Here is a 19431-nt window from a genome sequence, read left to right as displayed (position 1 = left end):
AAGGCACTGGAAATTGTGGTATCCTGGGCCAACAGTATCCTGGGCCAATGGAGGTGATCCTTTGTTTCTACTCAGCCTGGGCAAGAGCACACCCGGGGTGTTGTGTCCAGATTTGGGCTGCCCAGAACAAGAGAGACATAGGTGTAGTAAAGAAAGCCCAGAGGAGGGCCACAGAGATGCTAAAGAAGGTCCCAGCCCTTATGATACAAGTAGAGACTGATTATTTAGCCCTGAGATGGAAGACATTGTGGGGGCATGATATTATTCATGTGTATTCAATATATGATGGAAGAGATTAAAGAGGATGGAGCCAGACTCTTCTCAATGACCTGCAGTGAAAGGGAGGGAGACGCAAGCTCCAAAATCCAAAATTTTCATTTAAAGATCAGAAACAACGTTTCTTATTGTGAATGTGCTGAAATGCTGGTAGAGATACTCAGAGGACTTGGGAATTATTCATCAGGAAGTAACCAAGGCCCAACTGCTTAAGGCCCTGGGTATCTTGCTGCAGCTGAGCCTTCCTAGACGGAAGTGACTTCACTCTCACAAGTCTTTGTTTCAAATTAGGATGATTGTAATGACTGATGTGTCTAAGTCCCAGACCAAAAACTACATGAAAATTAAGTTAAATGTGAAGAATGGTAATTACAACGCTTCTTAAAACAGCAGGTAGAACTGTTACAAGATAAAAGTTCTGCAATTTGATGTGGTCTAAGTTCAAACTGAATATAAGATAGAAGTATTGCCACTGAATCATCTTCATCTGGGAGTTTATTGCTAAAAATTGGGTGTTTTGCAACAGGGACTTTTTTTTTTCTACCATACAGTCAATGGAACTTTTATATTGCTGTCTTATATCTGTGTAGTTTCAATTTTCACAAAGGGTCAACATTGAATATCCACAGAGCCAATTGCAAATAGGCATAAAATGCTACCAACACAGAAAAGGGATGTTTTAATCCCTAGAACTGATTTTGCCTTGTTGTTCTGCAGGAAAATTGATCAGAATTAATGTGTTAGTGCCATTGCAGCCAGAAATGATATGCACTTGCTGGGCAACTACAAGTCTACAAGTGAGCCCATTGTTCTGTCTCAAAATGAATGGAGTAGAAAAATGGAAGGACATGGAAGCATCATAGACATGGATAAGTTTGTGACAATTACTTCATGAAGAGAGAATGCATATTATGATTTTTTTCTTTTAAGGAAGTGAAGAGTATGTTGAAAAGTACTATAGACATCTTGGTCCTTAAAAAGATAATTAGACATTGCAGTTAATTTCTGACAGGAAAAATATACATAACAGGTCTTTGAATTCTGCAGATAACTTCTACAAGGTACCCTTGAATGCAGAAATCTAGAATAGTTTTAACAGTGTTTGGAAAGCATTTAGTTAGATAACAAGAATGTGTACAGTTAATATAAGTACGATGCAGTATAATGCTATCAACACTTGTACCATGCAATGGAGAAGGTCATGAGGATTTTTTTCCTCTGATATCTCTTACTCTACTATGGGATTTTCCTCATGGTTTTTTCTGAGGCACTTGGTACTGAACAAAATGGCAATGGATGAAGTGGACATTTAACTGGAGAAGGATAGTAATTGCCATGTTATAAGTAAATAAGATTACTAGAGCTGACAAGAAGGAAGGGAAAATGTCATGTTTCATTCCTTAGTGTGTCTGCATTGTTGAGTAGTTGCATACTTAAAAGGGTTGTGGGGTAAAATCGAATTTCAGCACTGTTGACCCAGGAGACTGCTGAAGATTAGTTAAAAGGAATGTACTTAGTACAGCAGAGAAATAGTGGCACTCACCTGGCTCAGAACCACATTACTGCCTGCATCTGTCTGGTCTGTTTAACAAATGAGAAAGTGCAGTCTTCCAGGTCTTCATTATCATCCCCTGTGCTTGATGAGGCTTTAGTATTCACCAGAAATATACCTGAGTTGCCAATATTGTACTAATTTACAACAGAATTCCTTGAGGGGAGAGATTTGGTGCCTGTCTCACACTAGCATCTTATCTAGATTTACAAACTAGGTAGTGTTGGATATAATCTGTGGTGTCCAGAGGAGTTATTGGGCAACCTGAGCAGGCTGAGGGGAGGCTTGCCAGCTGTGGCACAGCATGACCAGAGGAGATGTAGAACAATATATATGAGTGCTAGAAGAACTCTCCAGCTGTGAAAACACTCCCATGGGCATTGGAAGTGCTTCATTCCAGCCCCTGCTTCAACATCTTTTTCTGTACCTTAGCCAGTGAAGAATTTTATTGCTAAATAGCTAAGCATTTGGAAACCTGAAAAGAGATGGAAAAAGGTTAGGGACTTCATGCTAGGGGGCTATAGTTCATGTTTGCATTTTGAGTAAAAAAGAACAGATGAAAAATGAGGGTGGGGTAATTGAGGTTTAAAAGAAGATCAGAGGAAGGGGTTAAAAAGGAATCAGAAAAGTAATTTCACAGCCTGTGACAAGAGAAGGATGGGCAAAGGACCATGAAAGCAAAGGGGCAAAGGGCATGGACAGCATTAATAATTCTCTTTGAAGAGAGTTCTGACATTCTTTGGAGGTATTTTTGGCATAGGACTTTTAATATGCATTTTCATATGGCTTACCCACTTAAATCTTGTAGTGTTTCAAAGTACACTCTATTGTCATGTCTGTGAATGTTCCCTCAATTTAGAACAAAGTTGTGATTCTTTCCTAAGATCCAGAACAAAAATATGACTATACACGTCTGTATGGCTTTTTAATATTTGAGAAATGAATTGCAAAACTTGCAAAAACATCCTGTTTAGTCAGTCCTGGAGAATGAATTACTTTGCTTTTTTTTTGCAGATCACAAATCAGCTTTTATCTCTAGTCTGCACCTTTAATTTCTTTCAGTGGTTACACTTTGAGATAAGTTTATTAGCTTGTTTTTCTTGCTTCTTTTGCACACATAGTTCTCGGCTGCCCAGTAGATGGGATGCCACTTAGCACCAGAATCTACTGACTACAATTTGCTCAATACATCGATTGAACGTGGTCCAATAAAGAGCCTCTTATAAATACTCACTTGAAAAATCTAAAAACAGATTCTAGAGGCAAAAAGACCTACATTTTGCCTTGCAAATTTTTCAGACATCCAACTGCATATGAATCTAATTTGAGGTAATAAGCTATGTTTACACAAGCCACTTAAAAGGAATGCAATTGAACATTTTACTCCAAAACATGGAATGCATTCCCTACTACTTTAGGCTTTGCTAAGTAAGCTTACATAAAAACCAGTTTTCCCTTCATTCAAGATCTGTCATATTTATGTTTAAAGCTTAACTCAGCAAGGGAACTGATCAAGTTCCAGCCCTTTGTAGGTATCTTCTCAATTCTTCTGACAAGGCACGATGAACCTGTCCACAGAGCCCAGAAGAGCAAAAGGAAATGAAAGCATGGGTCTTCCAGTCTGTGCCTCACTTAATCCTCTAATATACCCATTAATAAATATAACCTCAGAGTCAGCATTTGCAGCATACATACAGTTTTCCTCTGAGGTACTGACAAAGCCTATTGTACCACCATAAATGAATACTTGGAGGTTTCAACACAATCGATCTCTTATCATGCTAGTGAACTAAAAAGATTTTACTATTTTTGTAGGTATAGAAACAGAGATCTTGATTATCTTATTTAGGGTATGTAAGAACCTTAGAATATCCTGGGAAGGGACCTATTGGGATCACTGAAGTGCAAGTCCTGCACAGCAGCATTCCAAGGATCACACCAAGTGCCCAAGAGCATTGTTCAAATGCTTCTTGAACTGTGTCAGGCTGGTGCTGTTACCACTTCCCTGGATATCCCTTTCCAGTTCCCAATCACCCTCTTGGTAGAACCTTTTCCTAATATCTAACTGATAACTCCTCAGAGACAGCTTTATGCCATTCCTTTGGTACCTATAACTGGTCACCACAAATAAGAGGGAAGGGAAGAAACATGGCAGAGTAGACAACAGGACCTGTCTCCCCTGAATCTCCACTTACATCTCCACTCTTTCCAAAAATTTCCTGAAAGCTGGAAATGGAGGCTATTCTACTGAAACTGCAGAAAACAACTTTTGTTTCCCCGGTCACCATTTCAGTAAAAATATAGGCATTATTAACTCATGTATTCTCAATTTCTCCAAAATGTCATGAAGCTTTGTTTTTCCTTCAGGGTCCAGAGAGAAGCATTTATGGATGGGCTTGGTTAAGAATTCATACACATCCCCTGCACTTGAAAAGCTGATAAATACCTACATATTACATCATAATTACAAAACAGCAGGAAAAATATCTGGATCTATGCAAAACAAATTCACCTACCTTAGGTACAAACACAAGGCAGAGAGTGATGGTGCTGCAGAATATAATGACTAAAGCAACGATGCAGAACTGCACATTGGGCTGGTCCCGAGTGAGGAATGAAACAGCAGCACCAATAATGCACATTATCCCCACGTTGTACACACTCATCCCGATGTACTTGCTGTCATTCAAAGCAGGAATGCTGACATTTCGTGTCTCCCAGGCGAGGAAACACCCAAATAACTGGAATGGTAAAAGGAGGAGAAATGATGATAGTTTTAAGAGGAATTTGCTGTCATCCAGAAAAAGCACTGATTTGAAACAGGTATGTTTTCCAACTTGACAAATATAGGACATATTACAACTCAGAGATATACACCTACCTTTTCCTCAATATCTAATTACCTGTGTGATTTGTTTTGCTCACTAGGACAGATTCCTGCTCTAACAAGAAAAATGTGAAACTTAAAATTAGTTCTGATTGGAACAAATTTTTCTAAATGCTATGGTTATCTTTATATTTTAAATAGTTTTTAAAGACTGTCCTTCCTGTTTCTTTTCAAGGATTCCAGTAAAATATAATGTGCATTGTTCTTTTAGCTATTTTTAGCAGCTGTTCTCAATATACTCTTATCAATCTAGCTATTCATTACATGATTATCACCTACATAAATAAGCAGCAGTGCCAAGATGTGTCCCATGAGGGATAAATATATCATGTAGAAAGTGTCACCCGAGTTGTTCAAATTACAATTATAATGCCTTTTATTATAGTGGGAGTTGGTAATGGCCTTTCAATTGCAGTTGTCTAATGATTTCTGGCATAAAATATTCTTGTGGCAATTTTTTGTTTGCTTTTTTCCTTTGGTGTATTTTTAAGTTTTAGCCCCTTTGTTATTTGCAATATGCTTTTGCAATTCAGCAGGGGAAAGCCTTTAGTGGAAGGAAGCCATCTCCATCCCTTGAAATTTAATTAGATTTTTCTGCAACATGAACTGCTGCAGACAATTATTTTCTTCCTCTTGCATTCCTCAGAGGAATTCTGGCAATGCAGTAAAAGCCAAAAGGAACTGAAGATGTTGTAAGGTAACCCAGCCTACGGTCTCGGCACAGCCCCATAGGAGTGTAGAGAGCGTTGGGAAGCATGACAGACAGCAGATGGTATTGCATGGAAGGTAAGGACAGAGAGAGGAACTATCACTAAGGTCCAGGACATGGTTTCCATATTTTCTAGCTTTTTTTCTGATCACAGTGCAGGGACAGACAAGAAGGAGAAAGAACAAATGTGCATTCCCATTGACCTTAGTAGCCTTCCCCCCAGACCAACCCATTTGTCCATAGTCATGTCACGGAGATAATATTCTCTTTTATACAACTGTAATTTATGTGCAATCCAGGAAATTGGAGGTTAATGGTGATGCCATTTGGGGGATTAATTGCAGTTGTCTAGTACAGTTTACCTTCTATTCTTCTCTTTGTTTTTTTTCCTGTGGCAAATAAGCTGGACTGGAAGAACAGTATTTGGTTGCCAGACAAGCAAAAGAGATTAGAGAAATGGCAGATTGATGTTTGCTCTACAAGCTTAGGTTTCAACCCAAGTTGTAATAACACCAGGACACTGGTAATGCAAATTTTCTTGATTATTTGCCTAGTTTTAATCTCAAGTAACAATGGCAATAAAGACAACCACTCAGCTACTTTGCACTCCCACAGGCACTTGCAGGCTGCAGCCACCTACCATCCAGGCACTTCCAACCAGGACATGCTGCTGAGCTCCCAGCCCTGCCCTCCTGACCTTGTCTGCTGGCTTATTTCATGCTCTTGCCTACAGCACACGTCACTCTGCCACTTGTTCACAAGCAGAGCTGGCTGGGAGGCTTTGGAAGATTAGGCATCTACTCAGCCCATGGAGTGTGGGGGCCTCTTAGTCCAGGCAAGGATGTAGAACCATTTGCTCACCCACTTTCCAATGCTGCTGTCACTGCTGCAGTCCCTATCAAGACACATTGCCACTGGCCTTCCCTTAGAATTGCAGGAAGAACTGTAGGGGCTGCTGCAGGCAGAGTGTAGGAAGGGGATGCTCTTAAGGGGTCTGTGGACAGCTTCCTGGGTCAGCAAGGGGTCTCAGCCATTTAGGCAGAGCAGCCGAGGTGAGTGAGCCCCTTATCAAGCTTTGTTCTGGAGCAACAGCTCATCCTCTGGTTTTCAGAGCCCCTCTGGTAAACACGGTAATCTCTCCAGTAGGGAAGGATGCAGGCAGCACTCCTTTGCTGTTGGGTCTGGCACTGTGCACAGGCAGAGCAGGAGTGTACAGACTCCTTTTCAGGCTCTGAGGAAGCAAATTGTCACTGTATTCACCTGGGTGCATGGGGGATCATACAGTGGTGGTACCTTTTGTCAGGGCACAAACCTGATCCCCCAAACGTCATCTTCTCAGGGGTTGACTGTTCTCCACTCCCTGCACTCTTGGTGCTGCAGTACTCAGTTCTGCTGCAAATTTACATTTTGCCAGCCCTGAACTGACAAACAGGCTGGTCTGGGCTGAGCTGTTTTGAAGAGTAGAAGGAATCCTTGTCTGTATTTCTACATCACATTTTTAAAGGGATGAGACCCTGATGAACTATGAAGAACATTTCTATCTTATCATACTATGGTTAATTATTAATAAGATTTTTAAGGTTGTAGGTCATCCCTCCCTCTCCTCCACTTCCCCCACTATGAACAGATTCCATTCCAAAAGGATTATTCTGGGAAGACAGCCAACATCCTTACATGAGGCCAGCACTTATTACAAATAACGGGGATGAATTTATAGCTGAGGTGGTTATAAAATGATCTAAAAGATCAATTATAATGGAAAAAAGATCGTTTGAAGAGTGTTGTGGGGGGGTTACAATTTAGCCCATTCTCATTCATAATTGACAACAGCATGGAAAATGGTTAAATATCTTTTGGATGAAAGGAAGATATATATTTATTTATATGATTACTAAAGGAATGGAGAGGCTCTCGTAGCAAGTGCGTTTCCTCAGAATGAGGCATTATAAATCTGGGACCATTGCTTTTAATTTTTATTAGCATATCGGGTAAAATGCTTGCCTCAGGAAGAGAGATCTCCTTTTCTAGAAGTCACAACTCATCTTTGAGACTCAAACATGGATAAAAGCTGAGAGTTTTCTGCATCCTGCTGCCAGGGCAGTGGTGGCTGCAGAGGTGCTCTTTGTTTGCTGGGTACAGATGCCCGCAGGGCTCTGTGGGGCTGGTAGAGTTCTCCTCTGAGATAAAGCCTTCCTGAGGGAACTTCATGCTTTGCTTTTTCTCCGCCTGCCCTTCCTATTTTACCCCTTCCCGAGGCTCAGACAATATGCACACATGAAAGATTCAGTTTTATGACTGTAGAAATCCTGTAAATCCCTTGGTAAAATCCTGCAAAATGGCTTGGCTGAGGAATGGGATGCAGACATTGGTAGTGAAAGGTCCAGATTTCTGTGATCCCTTGACAACTTTTGAATATGAGACTTGGGAGCTACAGTTAAAGACACAGACTCATAGTACCTAGTTCAGCTCCTCTTTACTCCTGGTACCTAAACTTTAAACATTCATCTTCCCAGACAATAAAATTACATTTCAAATTATGCCTCGGGGGGACCTAATTCTTGAGGCTGCTGTGGAATTGAAGGACTATTTGATATTTTTAGGCTGCCTGATGGGATTTGCAATGCAGCTGTCTCTCCTCCTATGGCTCCTAGAGGGCTCAAGCTGGTAAAGGCTTCTCAAGACTGTCTGCTGGCAAAATACATCAACAGCCGTCTTCATTTGAGACAATGACGTTGGTGATGACCATTGTGTAGCTTCATGTTTGGAGAACACAGCACAATTCCAAATTTTGCCTGAGATGTGCTCCCTAACCCCAGAGCAGAGTCTGGCTTCAGAGGGAGCTCTCAAACTTCTTTCAGAGCTGCTGGATTTTATGTAATGAGAGAGTGACTGTCTTAATTAATTGGGCACTTGCGTGGGATGTTAGTTCTGATCTCTGCTGAGAATTTTGATTAAACAGTCTTTAGGGAAGGCAATGTGCATAAATACACATCGGGATGGAGGCAGGCAGCTCCTAGCAGTGCTCCAGTGCTGGATTCAGAGAGGTGTAGGACACATCTGTCCCCAGTCACTGCTTTACACCAGTTACAATTCCCATCCTGAGGCTTCTGACGGACCCCACGCATCTCTGAAGGAGTTTGAATAACTCAGGGGTACACATGCCCCAAGAGAAAGCTGTCACCTAAAATTTAAGGACACCTCAGCCTACTGTCAAGCCTAATGGCCTAATTTTAGTCCTTTTTGGTTCTCAACCAATGACACTGAGAAGGCAGATAGGAAGGGCCGCCTACACTGTTATTCATGAACTTAAAGACTTCTACAATTTTGGTGGTCTAATACACACATCTTCTTGATATAGAAAGTGCCATAAAATATTGGTTTGGATTTTCTCAGAAGACATGGGCAGCTGTACAGGCAGGATTGGTTTGTTTCATCTTTTGTTTGAGGGTAGGCAGCTTCCATTTAACACTGATTTAGAGTATTGCCTTTGCAGCTGCTGGTATGGTAGGTTTAGGCTGTGTTGTCAGTGCACCTAAAAAGGCTACAGTGAGAAAGTCTATCATGAGAAAACCACTGTATAAATTTGGAGAAAAGAGTATCTGAAGACAACAGGATTGTATCATCACTGTGATTAAAGACAGAATAAAAGAAATCTGTGTTAAAATGTTAGAGGTGTAACAGGAGTATGGAGAATATTATACTTGTGTTTAGATTCAACCGGCAAACTTTAATTTTAAGAAATGTTGTACTGACCAAATTTTGATACCTGAAAATATAATAAAAGAAGAAGACACTTAAACTGATTTTTAGAACTCTACCAGCTAGTTAATTTTAAATCTTGTTCATGAGAATTACTGCTAAACACAATAACAATTGCTTGGATCCACAACGTATATCAATGCAACCAAGTGCCTAATTTGCTATTGGATTGCACAGACTGTCACAAGACAGGAAAGAAGTTATTTATTCACCTCCATTTCCCTGCACTGCCCTTAAACTATTTTTTAAATGTTTCATTATAAAGTCATGCCAGCTTAGGTTCTGAACAGTATTAGGAAAGAAAGATAGAGAAAGTGACACAAAAGATATCTGACAAGAGCAGAGAAATACCAGAGGAAAGATCTCCAGTCTTGTCAGGAGTCATGCTTGCCAATAACTAGGGAATATGGTATTGGAAAAATTATATACTGGACTAGGCTGTAGCTTTGTAGCTAATTGCTGTGTTGTAGTAGCACAGCCCCTGTTCACTTGTGGATTGTAGCCCTGATGTGTGCCACATAAAAGAATAAAAGCAAGCCTTTTCTCCAAAGATTTTACATCTGGATATTTTGTTTGTTTTGGTTTTGTTTCTTCCAGCTAGATTACTGTGAGATTTCCCCTCCTGGCCCCCTTAAACCAAGGCAGTTCTGGACTCTGATCCATGAAGACCCTTCAGCCTGAAGTAACTGTGAAGCTTGACTTGTGTGTTTCTCTATTTGGGTTAATTCATTAAATCCAGATCATCACAGACACAGGCACGTTTTTATTTCAGTGAAATGGCTGCAGATATTTTTCAATTAAAAAAAAAAAGTAATTTTGGTTTTCATGTTTTCACTGCAGAATTGTGCAGTACAAAATACTGAGCAGCTTCCAGGAAGATGCATAGAAAAATGACTTTTTAAAAAATTTTTTTAATTACCTGTACAATAAGTAGGGTTAGAAAACTGAAAGGCAAACTATTCCCTTTTAGGTCTCTTACCTGCACTGTCAGTACAATCTGATGTTAAACCATTGCTCACTCCCCTGGTCTGCCATGAGTCAGCTGTGTATTTAGTTAACTTTCACAGGGCTGCTCTGGATAGACATTACTAAAAGGAAGCTTAATATTTCTATTGAGCATTAGGACAAGAGCTAAATATTGATTTTAATTGCAAGATATGCATATTCAGCCACTCAGCTGAAGGACTTTCTTCTTAAAGGTCTTGGCAAAACCCTTTATTCCCAGTGCAAGACAGAAAAGCATCTGCACAAAGCTATGAACACTAACAGGCATCCAGATTTCACTTTGTACTCCACTCTCCCAAATCAACAGGTCAATAAAATATTTTCCCCTCTTTTCATTCAGAGTATATTTGACTTTTTGCATGAAAATTCTGCTTAGTCATGAAACAATTATAGAACCCAATTGAAACAAATACATAACTGGTCATTAGCAAATATCCATTTGGAATAGCTTTCTACTGTCTCTGGCATAAGATTACCACAATTACAGGTCTGTAAAGAGGTGAAGCACCTCTGCTAAAAGCCAGTGTGTGCTACAGTTTAAATCTATTTCTGCTATACAAAAACTGATGCCAAGAGACATGTAAGGGAATACTGCACTATCTGCAACATTTCAAAAATATATTTGAATATATTTCCTTATGGTCATATTAGGAAAAAATTTATCCAACAAAACCATATGGAAATGTGGCTTTGGATGCTAAAATACTGTCCACGTTTTATTGAAAAAATAATAAATATCTGGTACCACTATAAACTACTTTCCCCCACCACAAAACTTGACTGTCTTCCTCTCTAATTATTGTAAGATGGGATAGATGGGTCCCACCATATATATGAGTTGGAATCATGCAAGTTAATTGATAAGGAGGTAGGTCCTTCTTCTGAGTTTTCTTTTTGATCATGAATAGAATTAAAAAGAATGCAAATATACGTGTTAAAAATCAGAGGTACTATCAGAAAACAATGGGGAATTTTAACATAAACTGAAAACTATTCAGTTTTTCTACACATAGAATGTATTAATTTTATAAAGAAATTAATTAATAATATGGTTGATATAATCTGATAAGATAATTGGGAGGGACTTGAGGAAATAATCTAGTGGAACCTCCTGCTCAAAAAGCAGGCTCAGATGTGAGTTCACTTCAGGTTGTTCATACTTTTATTCAGTCTGGTTCTGCAACTTTTTAAGGACAAAGGCTGATCAAAGTGTCTGGGTGAGCTGCTCCACTGCTTCCCTTTCCTTAGTGACAAAAAATATTTCTTTACATCCAGGTTTCATTGAGTAAATATAAAATAAGAGTAAAATAATAAAAGGAGGAGCATGTGTTGCACACCACAGCTGTACTGTTCATACCCAGCTCCTGGGCTCGACACACACAGAGGGCTTAAGCACCTGGAGCAGCAGTGAGAAGCTACATCCAGTATCCAGCAAGGACAGCCAGACCATCCCTCAGTAGCACCTGCAGGTACCTAAATGCTGTCAGTGACTGAGTTTTCTGCTGGATATTTGTGAACTGGTTCCTGTCACAGAACCAGCATCCGCTTCTCCTCCTGCCTGCTGAGGCAAGAACACCAAGTGCCGACTGAAGACTGGGTTGCAGGGCACTGACTGGAACCCAAGCTCTAAACCATGGTACCTAATTCCTTTTTTTGAAAATCTACTTCCAAGTGCGTGAAAAAAATGGAAAAGTACTGTTTATGTATTAGCCAACAAAGCAAAGGAAGCCTTTGGAGAGGAGAAGGGGTAGCAGCAGGTATATTTGCAAAGAGCAATGGAAAAATGTTTGTGTATGTGCTGTAAAGGATATGTCCAAAGCTGCACATGCGTAAAAAAGCTATTCTTACCTTAAAAATTGTTTTGGTTGTTGTGGAATGTAAAACAAACAGGGAATAAAATTGGCCAAAGACTGGGCAGAATGTAACAAAAGTTAAAAAGAGGAAATTCATAATAATGATTGTGAATCAAAGATCTAAAATGGAGATAGTGGAAAGGTAAGTTAAATGTATAGTAGCAAATGAATGGCTAGCAGCATTAACAGAATTCCTAAGGATTTATAAAAATGGAGGAGTGGAGAAAAATGAATCGCAATAACGATTCATTCCTTGGGAGATGACAGATTCAATAGCAATGATGCATGATAAGATATGCTTAACAAGGGGTTTTGTCCTATATTTACATAGAGATAAAAGAGTCCATTCACAGCTTGCCAAAACAGTGAAGTGCAGCTTATTCCAGCAGTAAGAGAGAGCTCTTGAAAACTCTGTCAAGACAAGGTGTTGTAATCACAGAGATCCTGTAACTTACATGCAGTAGTTTTAGGAATTGATTTAGAAGTTGTCTGGACTGCTGGGCTTAATTGTTGATATTTATTGGAATTCTGGCAAAGCTCCACTTAAGATACAAAGAGGCCATATGGGAAAAGACAAAGTGGAACACCCCCAGTGATTACAGAGCTATTGCCATAATTTCTATCCTAAGCAAATTAATGAAATGGCTGACACATGAACTCAGCCAATAAGTGGGGAAAAAAAAAAGGGATACCAATATAATTCAAATTGCTATTATTTTTTTTAAATGAGTTTGCAAGACTGAATAAAGGTAATTACATTCATGCAGGGTATATGGATTTCCCAGTAGTGTTTGTCTTAATACTGCACAGTATCATTATTTAAATACAGAATGCTATAAAATCAATACAAAAAATTTAAACTGAAATCTGTGTGATGGATCTCAACATATTACTATTAATGAGAAGCTATTAAAAAAAAAGAAGATAGTTTTTAAAAAAAATTCCAACTTAAGCTGTCCCAGATTTGTACATTGACTTGAAGGAGATAATAACATGGGTGGAAATGATGCAGAGGAAGCAGAGGGTGTTAGACAACTCACAGAAAGATTTTTAGAGAAATCACAGAAATTGATTTCTGTGAATCAGAAATTATTCACATTTGGCTGAATGCAAGGAAATTTGCCTAGAAATAAGGACATCAGGTAATTTTACAGTAAGAGGGATGACATATATGCAAGACCCACCAAAATTCAAGGCTTGGAAGTAAGACAAATTCAGCTTCGCAATTAGAGAGCCTTAAGAAGCTGAGGGTTCTTTCAGACTTTAAATTAAGATTGAACATTATCCCAAGGATCTATTTTAGTTGAATTAATATTTTCTTTGGCTTCTAAATCCATTACAGAGTTGTGCTGAGCAGTATGTCAACTATAGTGAAATGTTGGAATATGAATAGTAAGAAGAAAATAAATTTCTTATTCTTAGTGACATTTATCAAGTCCCATGATGAATATGCATTATTTTTTTCCTATCTCAGTCATGAAATACTGATATTTTCATTCTTGGCAAGGTTAGCTGAGGACAAAACAGTGTCTGAGAAGTGGCCACTATTATTAGTTACAGCTTAAAACCCCCTCAATTAACACAGGGAGAAAATAGGATTTCATACAGAGAGCAACAGTCAAGCTTAAAATATAGTTTTGCCTCAAAAGCTTGGTTCTCAGTAGCTGAATAACAGGTACCTGTAATAAGATGTCAGGGACACAATGAAACTTCCAACATATGTACACCTTGAGTATAATGTTAACACCAAGCTTTATCAGGAAGAGAGGAATTAAACAGTAGACAAGACTAATGTGTGTGTGATTAATAAGCAAAGCATTCTAGGAGCCCAGTCCAGCATTGTTGTGGCTGAGATGAGACAAGTAACTCATACCCCTCAGAAAGATGTTAGTGCACTCCCTAATAATGCACCACCAGCAAGTTTAAGGTGGCGTGTTTTCTATCATCCTTTGGCATATATGAAAGAAAGGTGCTTTTCAACTATGTCTGCCTCATCAAAAATCAAAATACTGCAACTGACATGCTAGTGTTCAGGTACAGGTTGGACTTGATCTCAGAGGCATTTTCAGTCTAATTGATTCTGTAGTTCTGTGATGGTCAACACATACACATAGACAGACCTTGAACTTGTATGCAGCCTTTTTGGAGCTGAGCTTGAGATGGGAGAAAACAGTGAATCCTCTAGATGTGGAGGAGCTGGAGAAGACTAATACACTGGTTATTAAGAAAATTAATAAAATGGTAAAGGCAAAATTTCGGATGGTAATTTCCCTGTTATTCTCTAGTCACCTGAGGAATCTAAATCTAATAACTGAGAAGCCTTCATGCAGAGTAAGCATTTCGTCACATCCCTTCAGAGGCAATTGAAGAATTGTGAATCTGACTTTTAGAGTTTGCTAACTTTAATGGAAAGGGATCCAGTGTATCCTGTTAAGTAATGCCTTCCCTTATTTTGCCATTCCTTGCCTTCCCTGCCCTTTCCTGCCCTTCTGTGCTCTGCCCTACCCTGAGTGATTCATTCACTGCATCAGTGCATTTAAGACATCTGAATGGACAGTATTGCTTTTACTTCAAGACAAAAAAGAAAGGAACTTTTTTAGGTTAACCCCATTTTTCATATTACCATTTTGAGGCAAGAGGTCACAGTAAATAATTTTAGCCTAAGTAAAGCAATTTCACCTTAACATTGTGCTGTAATTAGCAATACTAGCTCTTTAGTATATAGCATGTTAAATTAGATATGTGTTTTATTATTAAAAATCACAGAATTTTGTATTAGCTAAACCTTCATAAACAGTAACAGGAGAGGTTCTGTTTTTTTTGTTCTGAAGGCAAAGTATGTGGTGTACAGAATGTCTTTAGTGATGAGATAAAATGCATCAATTCTGTTGTCCTCATATCACTCATTCACTCTTCATAGCAATTATTTAAATGATTCAGATGAGTATCTTCCATTTTAATATGTAGCAATTTGTGTGTTAAGAGGCCACTGGAGTAATAAAAAGTGTGTATTTCACTGGTGGTTATGAAGCAGTGTCTGAAATTATTGAGTAATGGCATATGTAAAATAAATGAGATATTAGCAGCGCTTAAGCTGAATATTATAGATATACCACAAGCCAAGAAATTTGATAGTGAATTGAGCATTTTATGCATGCATGTATGCACATATATGCACATATTATTGTCTAATAATGTAATGGCATTTGCAAAATAAGTTTGCAAATGACACTTGCAGACTTAAAGAGAGTCACATATCTTGTAGAAAACAGTCTAACATATGTGCTGACTATCTAGGGCAAAGGGCTAGTAAGAACCCAAGCAGTTTGACTGATTCTACTAACACCACACAAACTTGAAAGCCCAAAGTTGCCAGAAAATGTATGGTATATTCCTTGATGCTGTGCTACATCCAAGGCCACCCCAAGCTGACCAACCAGTAAGACATGCTGAGGTGTGGTATCTCTCCTAATTCCTGATGCTTCTTGAGAGATTACATATGTCCTAGCTCTTTATTTCCTACTTGGGCATTCTCTGAAAAGGAGGCATCTACACCTAAAGCTGCCTTTTTTTAAAATTTCTTTTTCTTTAAAGGAAGCTGAGAAAGCTTCCTTTTGACTAGCAGCTCGAGGATCAGAGCTCTCACCTGGAGACACTTGATGCTGGTGCCTCCTTGCTTGAAGAGTGGTCTGACCACAAAGCAACTGTTTAGAATTTACAGAAACAAAACTTCTCATCCCTCCCTGCCAAACCTCATATTGGATATTTAAAGACTTTTCAGCCTGAAAAAAGCAGCACGAAAAGCAGCAGGGCTCATCAGAGCAGTCATTCACAAGGGAGAGGGAACCAGGCACCAGCAGCCCCCTCTGGGCAGCAGCACCAACCATGCCAAGTGGAAGCAGCTGATCCAATCCTTCCCCAGTGTCCTAATGAAACAGCATGTTCCAAATGCACAGAGCAGATTGACCCCTTCAGGCAGTGTAGACTAATGTCTGTCAGGCTTAGGATCCAGATGGGGCTCAACTCTAGGAAGGTGTTCTGCTGGTCAGTGCTGTCCATATCAGATGTTTTCAAAACCTTCAGGCTCAGGAGCTTTTAATCACCTATACAATTTCTCTCTCTCTTTTTTTTTTTTTTTTTTTTTTTTAACTATCAAGCCTCAGGGTCCCTGGTTCCTGAAGTCTGTTTTAGTTACTGAAATTTTTTATGGAGATGGGCCTCAGTGACAAAAGGTTTATTTTGATTCAGGTCCCAGATTAATCTTCCATCTCATGACTATTCCTCAAATCCATTAGCAACTAAGAAGCAAACATCTAAACAACCAAGTTCTACCTTTTGGAGAACCTTCAGGAATTTGGATGATTTGACTTCTTTATTTACAAAGTTGTCTCATTTATAGACCCATCTTTTCAGTACTGAATTTCTAAGTTTGTGGTAAATCCATAATATTCTGCTCAAATGCTACTGATGTCTTATTTATTTTACACATGCATATATCCACATATTACTGTCTAATGAACACTAGAACAGAACTGATATTAGAAGTTGTACTCAAAGCACTTTTCACTCAATCCCAGCCATCAGGAAAGCAAATATAATTCAGTTCATGCCTATCAGCAAATAGCAGCTTGAAGTGATGTGCAGAAGAAGCTGTGCTTACCATCAGCAGCCCTTTGTAGGCATAGACAATCCCAAGCCAAATGGTCATGTGGGTGTTTTCGCAGTGCTCCAGGATTGGTCGGATGGAGATATCTCTGCCCGCAGGGTCCGGCTGCAAAAACAAAAGGTGAAATGTTTGGACTCAGATTTCCTTTGCTTCACACCTCAGTGATACTTAGCTCTCAATTTCAGGAGATTGAGGATGTGTAGGACACAGAGTGGACAACTTAAGAGTAACTTGTGGTGACAGCAGACCCATGAACCTGCAGAGAAGTACAGTGAAAAGCAAGGGTCTGAGGAAACAGTTGCTAGATAGCTACTACCTGGTGAGGTCACATCTACTGCAAACCTGAAAGAAAATATCTGAAGTCTAAACTCTATATTTAACAGTGTCAGTCATATTTATCAGCTTTAGGACATCTACTTTTTCTATAAGGCAAACAGCTTGAAAGCACAGGCATGAAAAATAATGTATTCAAATGTCTCTTTCCTTCACCTGCAGTTCTTGTGTCACTGGCAAATGGCTGATAAACATTTGAAACATTGCTGTGTTTCAGGTGGTTTTTCATTGATAACCATGAGCTAATCAAAGACTATCTGAACTGTAGCAGTAGCTTCGGAGAGATCATAAATCATAAAAAAAACCCACAAAAAACCCCAAACCAAAAAAACCAAACCCAAAACAACAAAAAAAATCCCCACAACAAAACAAACAAAAAGCCCCCAATGAAACATCTTTTAGAGCCAGTGATTGCCCGTGCAAAATAAAACATTGAAAAATGAAGATGAAGCTTTGCAGTTTTCCATTTATTTTGAAAAGGAGATTGTATAATATTGCAGAATCAAGAGGACTTGGAGACTATCAGAACTGTTTGTATGAAGGAGAAGCAATAACAAAGGCTCAGAGAAATCTGCAAGAACCACCCCTTGACCTACTCACTTTGTTTTTTTAATGCACAAGGGAAAGAACAGCTGACAGGCAAAGTGTTACTAGCCACTATGCTGTATGCCATTAGAATAGATATTGGGGTCTGGTCAAACTGCTGGACTGCTTGTTAATGGTGTACATTGTTAAAGAACACAAGGATCTTGTATGTGATTCTAAGAGAACTTGTTTTAGTTACATACTGCTGAGCACTCCCGTTGAGAGATGCATGTACCTACAATCCACTGTGTCCACAGAAAATCCTGAAATACTGAAAGCTATTTTTTACTTCCAAAGAATGGATTAGAGCTTCACCCAAACTAAGGTCAACCCAGATGGAGCTTTCTGTACCTGGTTGTCCCAGTAGGCTTTTCAATTTTCCTCTTTTATGAATAACACATGTAAAATGTCTCATGCAGAAGTATAATGACTATTATATACGGAAAAATAAAGTTTTCACTAACTGAAAAGTAGAATTGTACGTGGAAGAACTTTGGGGAGATCTGAATAATTTCCTAAAGGTTATTTTTGCTTCCTCTGATGAGGTAGGACTTCTGCTATGTATTTCAGTGGTCATAGCAAAAATCTTCAGTTCACTTTCTTCCACTGGTGTTTTTGTATGTGAGGCTCTTCCCCTGACCTCATGCACTGTAAAAACAGTGAGAAAACCCAAACAACCTTGTGCTATGATGCACTGCACAGTGAAACTATTCACAATTTTCTTTGCAAAGCCTCTAGTAGGCAAGACATTAACATTTAAAACCTTTTCCTACCCTGAACTTCTGTAGAAACCCTAAATGGGAAAATAAAGCTCTTGGAAAAAAAATGGTGTCCTAAAATAAAATAAGATAAAAAACAATGCAGCAATATTAAGTCTCCCAAAGAGCTTATGACTCCATCCTAATGGTTGTTGATGGCAGGCAAACAGCCATTAGCTGAAGAACTGAAATGACTGTGAACATTAAGTGTCATCACAACATTTAAGAAGCTACAAATGTTTGTCTGGGGATCAGTTGAACTACCTCATTCTCCCTGATCAATGACAAAAGCCCAGTGCTAAAATTTAGGTGCACTGAAAGCACATTTTCATGTCAAAGTTACAACCTAATACGTTTAACATCATTTTTTTCTATTATGTAATAAACTTCACAGGACAAATCATTCACACTGAGCTCTGAATGTGTTACTGATGTGTCAGCAGGACTGTACTACAGAGAAATTTTTCTAACCTGCCAAAAGCTCCATCTCTTATGGTCTGGAATTACAGAAGTGACATAAAATTTAAGGTTTTCATCATCAGAATGTTTTCCTTTTTTTTTCCTTTACACTGGCGAGTCAGCAGAGGACTTTGCTTTCCCAGTTCCACATCCTTCCTGCCAGGTATTTCTTCTATTTCAGTTTCCCACCTTTCTGAAGCAAGAATGTGTATAAATAATCAGGACTTTCACCAGGTGTGATGGATGATGTCATGTGGTTTGTTTTCCTTGTTCCTCAATTGTAAACTCTTATCACACCTGGACTGAAGGATTCCTCCACTTTTCAGTAACTATGAGTAATTGGAATAATTCCCTGTTTTGGAAAATATTAATGAAATGAGAACTCCTATTTGGTTTGTGGCAGATTATATGTTTATATATTTTTATACAATTTATATATTTTCTAATTAAAATGTAATTCAAAACTGGAAAGTGTATGTCCATTTATTGCTCAAAACTTCTAAGATCCAGGCACAAAAATGATGAAGTGGAAAACATAATTTATTTTCAAATACTATTAGAGAGTAAGCATCATTTCCTTAGTAGGAAG

The 19431-nt window shown here is 38.8% G+C and overlaps 1 protein-coding gene across 2 annotated transcripts in view; it reads right to left on the bottom strand.

Moving 5' to 3' along the window:
- GABBR2 (gamma-aminobutyric acid type B receptor subunit 2) overlaps window positions 1–19431 on the bottom strand; it is a 459095-nt gene that overhangs the window by 22232 nt on the left and 417432 nt on the right. For both annotated transcript variants that reach the window (XM_071455578.1, XM_071455586.1), the window contains exons 15-16: window positions 16702–16812; window positions 4345–4569 (exon numbers count right to left, since the gene is read on the bottom strand). In XM_071455578.1, coding sequence (XP_071311679.1) covers window positions 4345–4569; window positions 16702–16812 — 336 coding nt within the window. The remainder of the gene's footprint in view (window positions 1–4344; window positions 4570–16701; window positions 16813–19431) is intronic.

Source organism: Agelaius tricolor, unplaced genomic scaffold (genome assembly GCF_023055355.1).
Source record: "Agelaius tricolor isolate 1412-34295 unplaced genomic scaffold, bAgeTri1.0.p SCAF_2, whole genome shotgun sequence".
Lineage (NCBI taxonomy): Eukaryota > Metazoa > Chordata > Aves > Passeriformes > Icteridae > Agelaius > Agelaius tricolor.
Note: the sequence above shows the minus strand (reverse complement) of the source record. Positions and strands in the feature narration are given on the sequence as shown.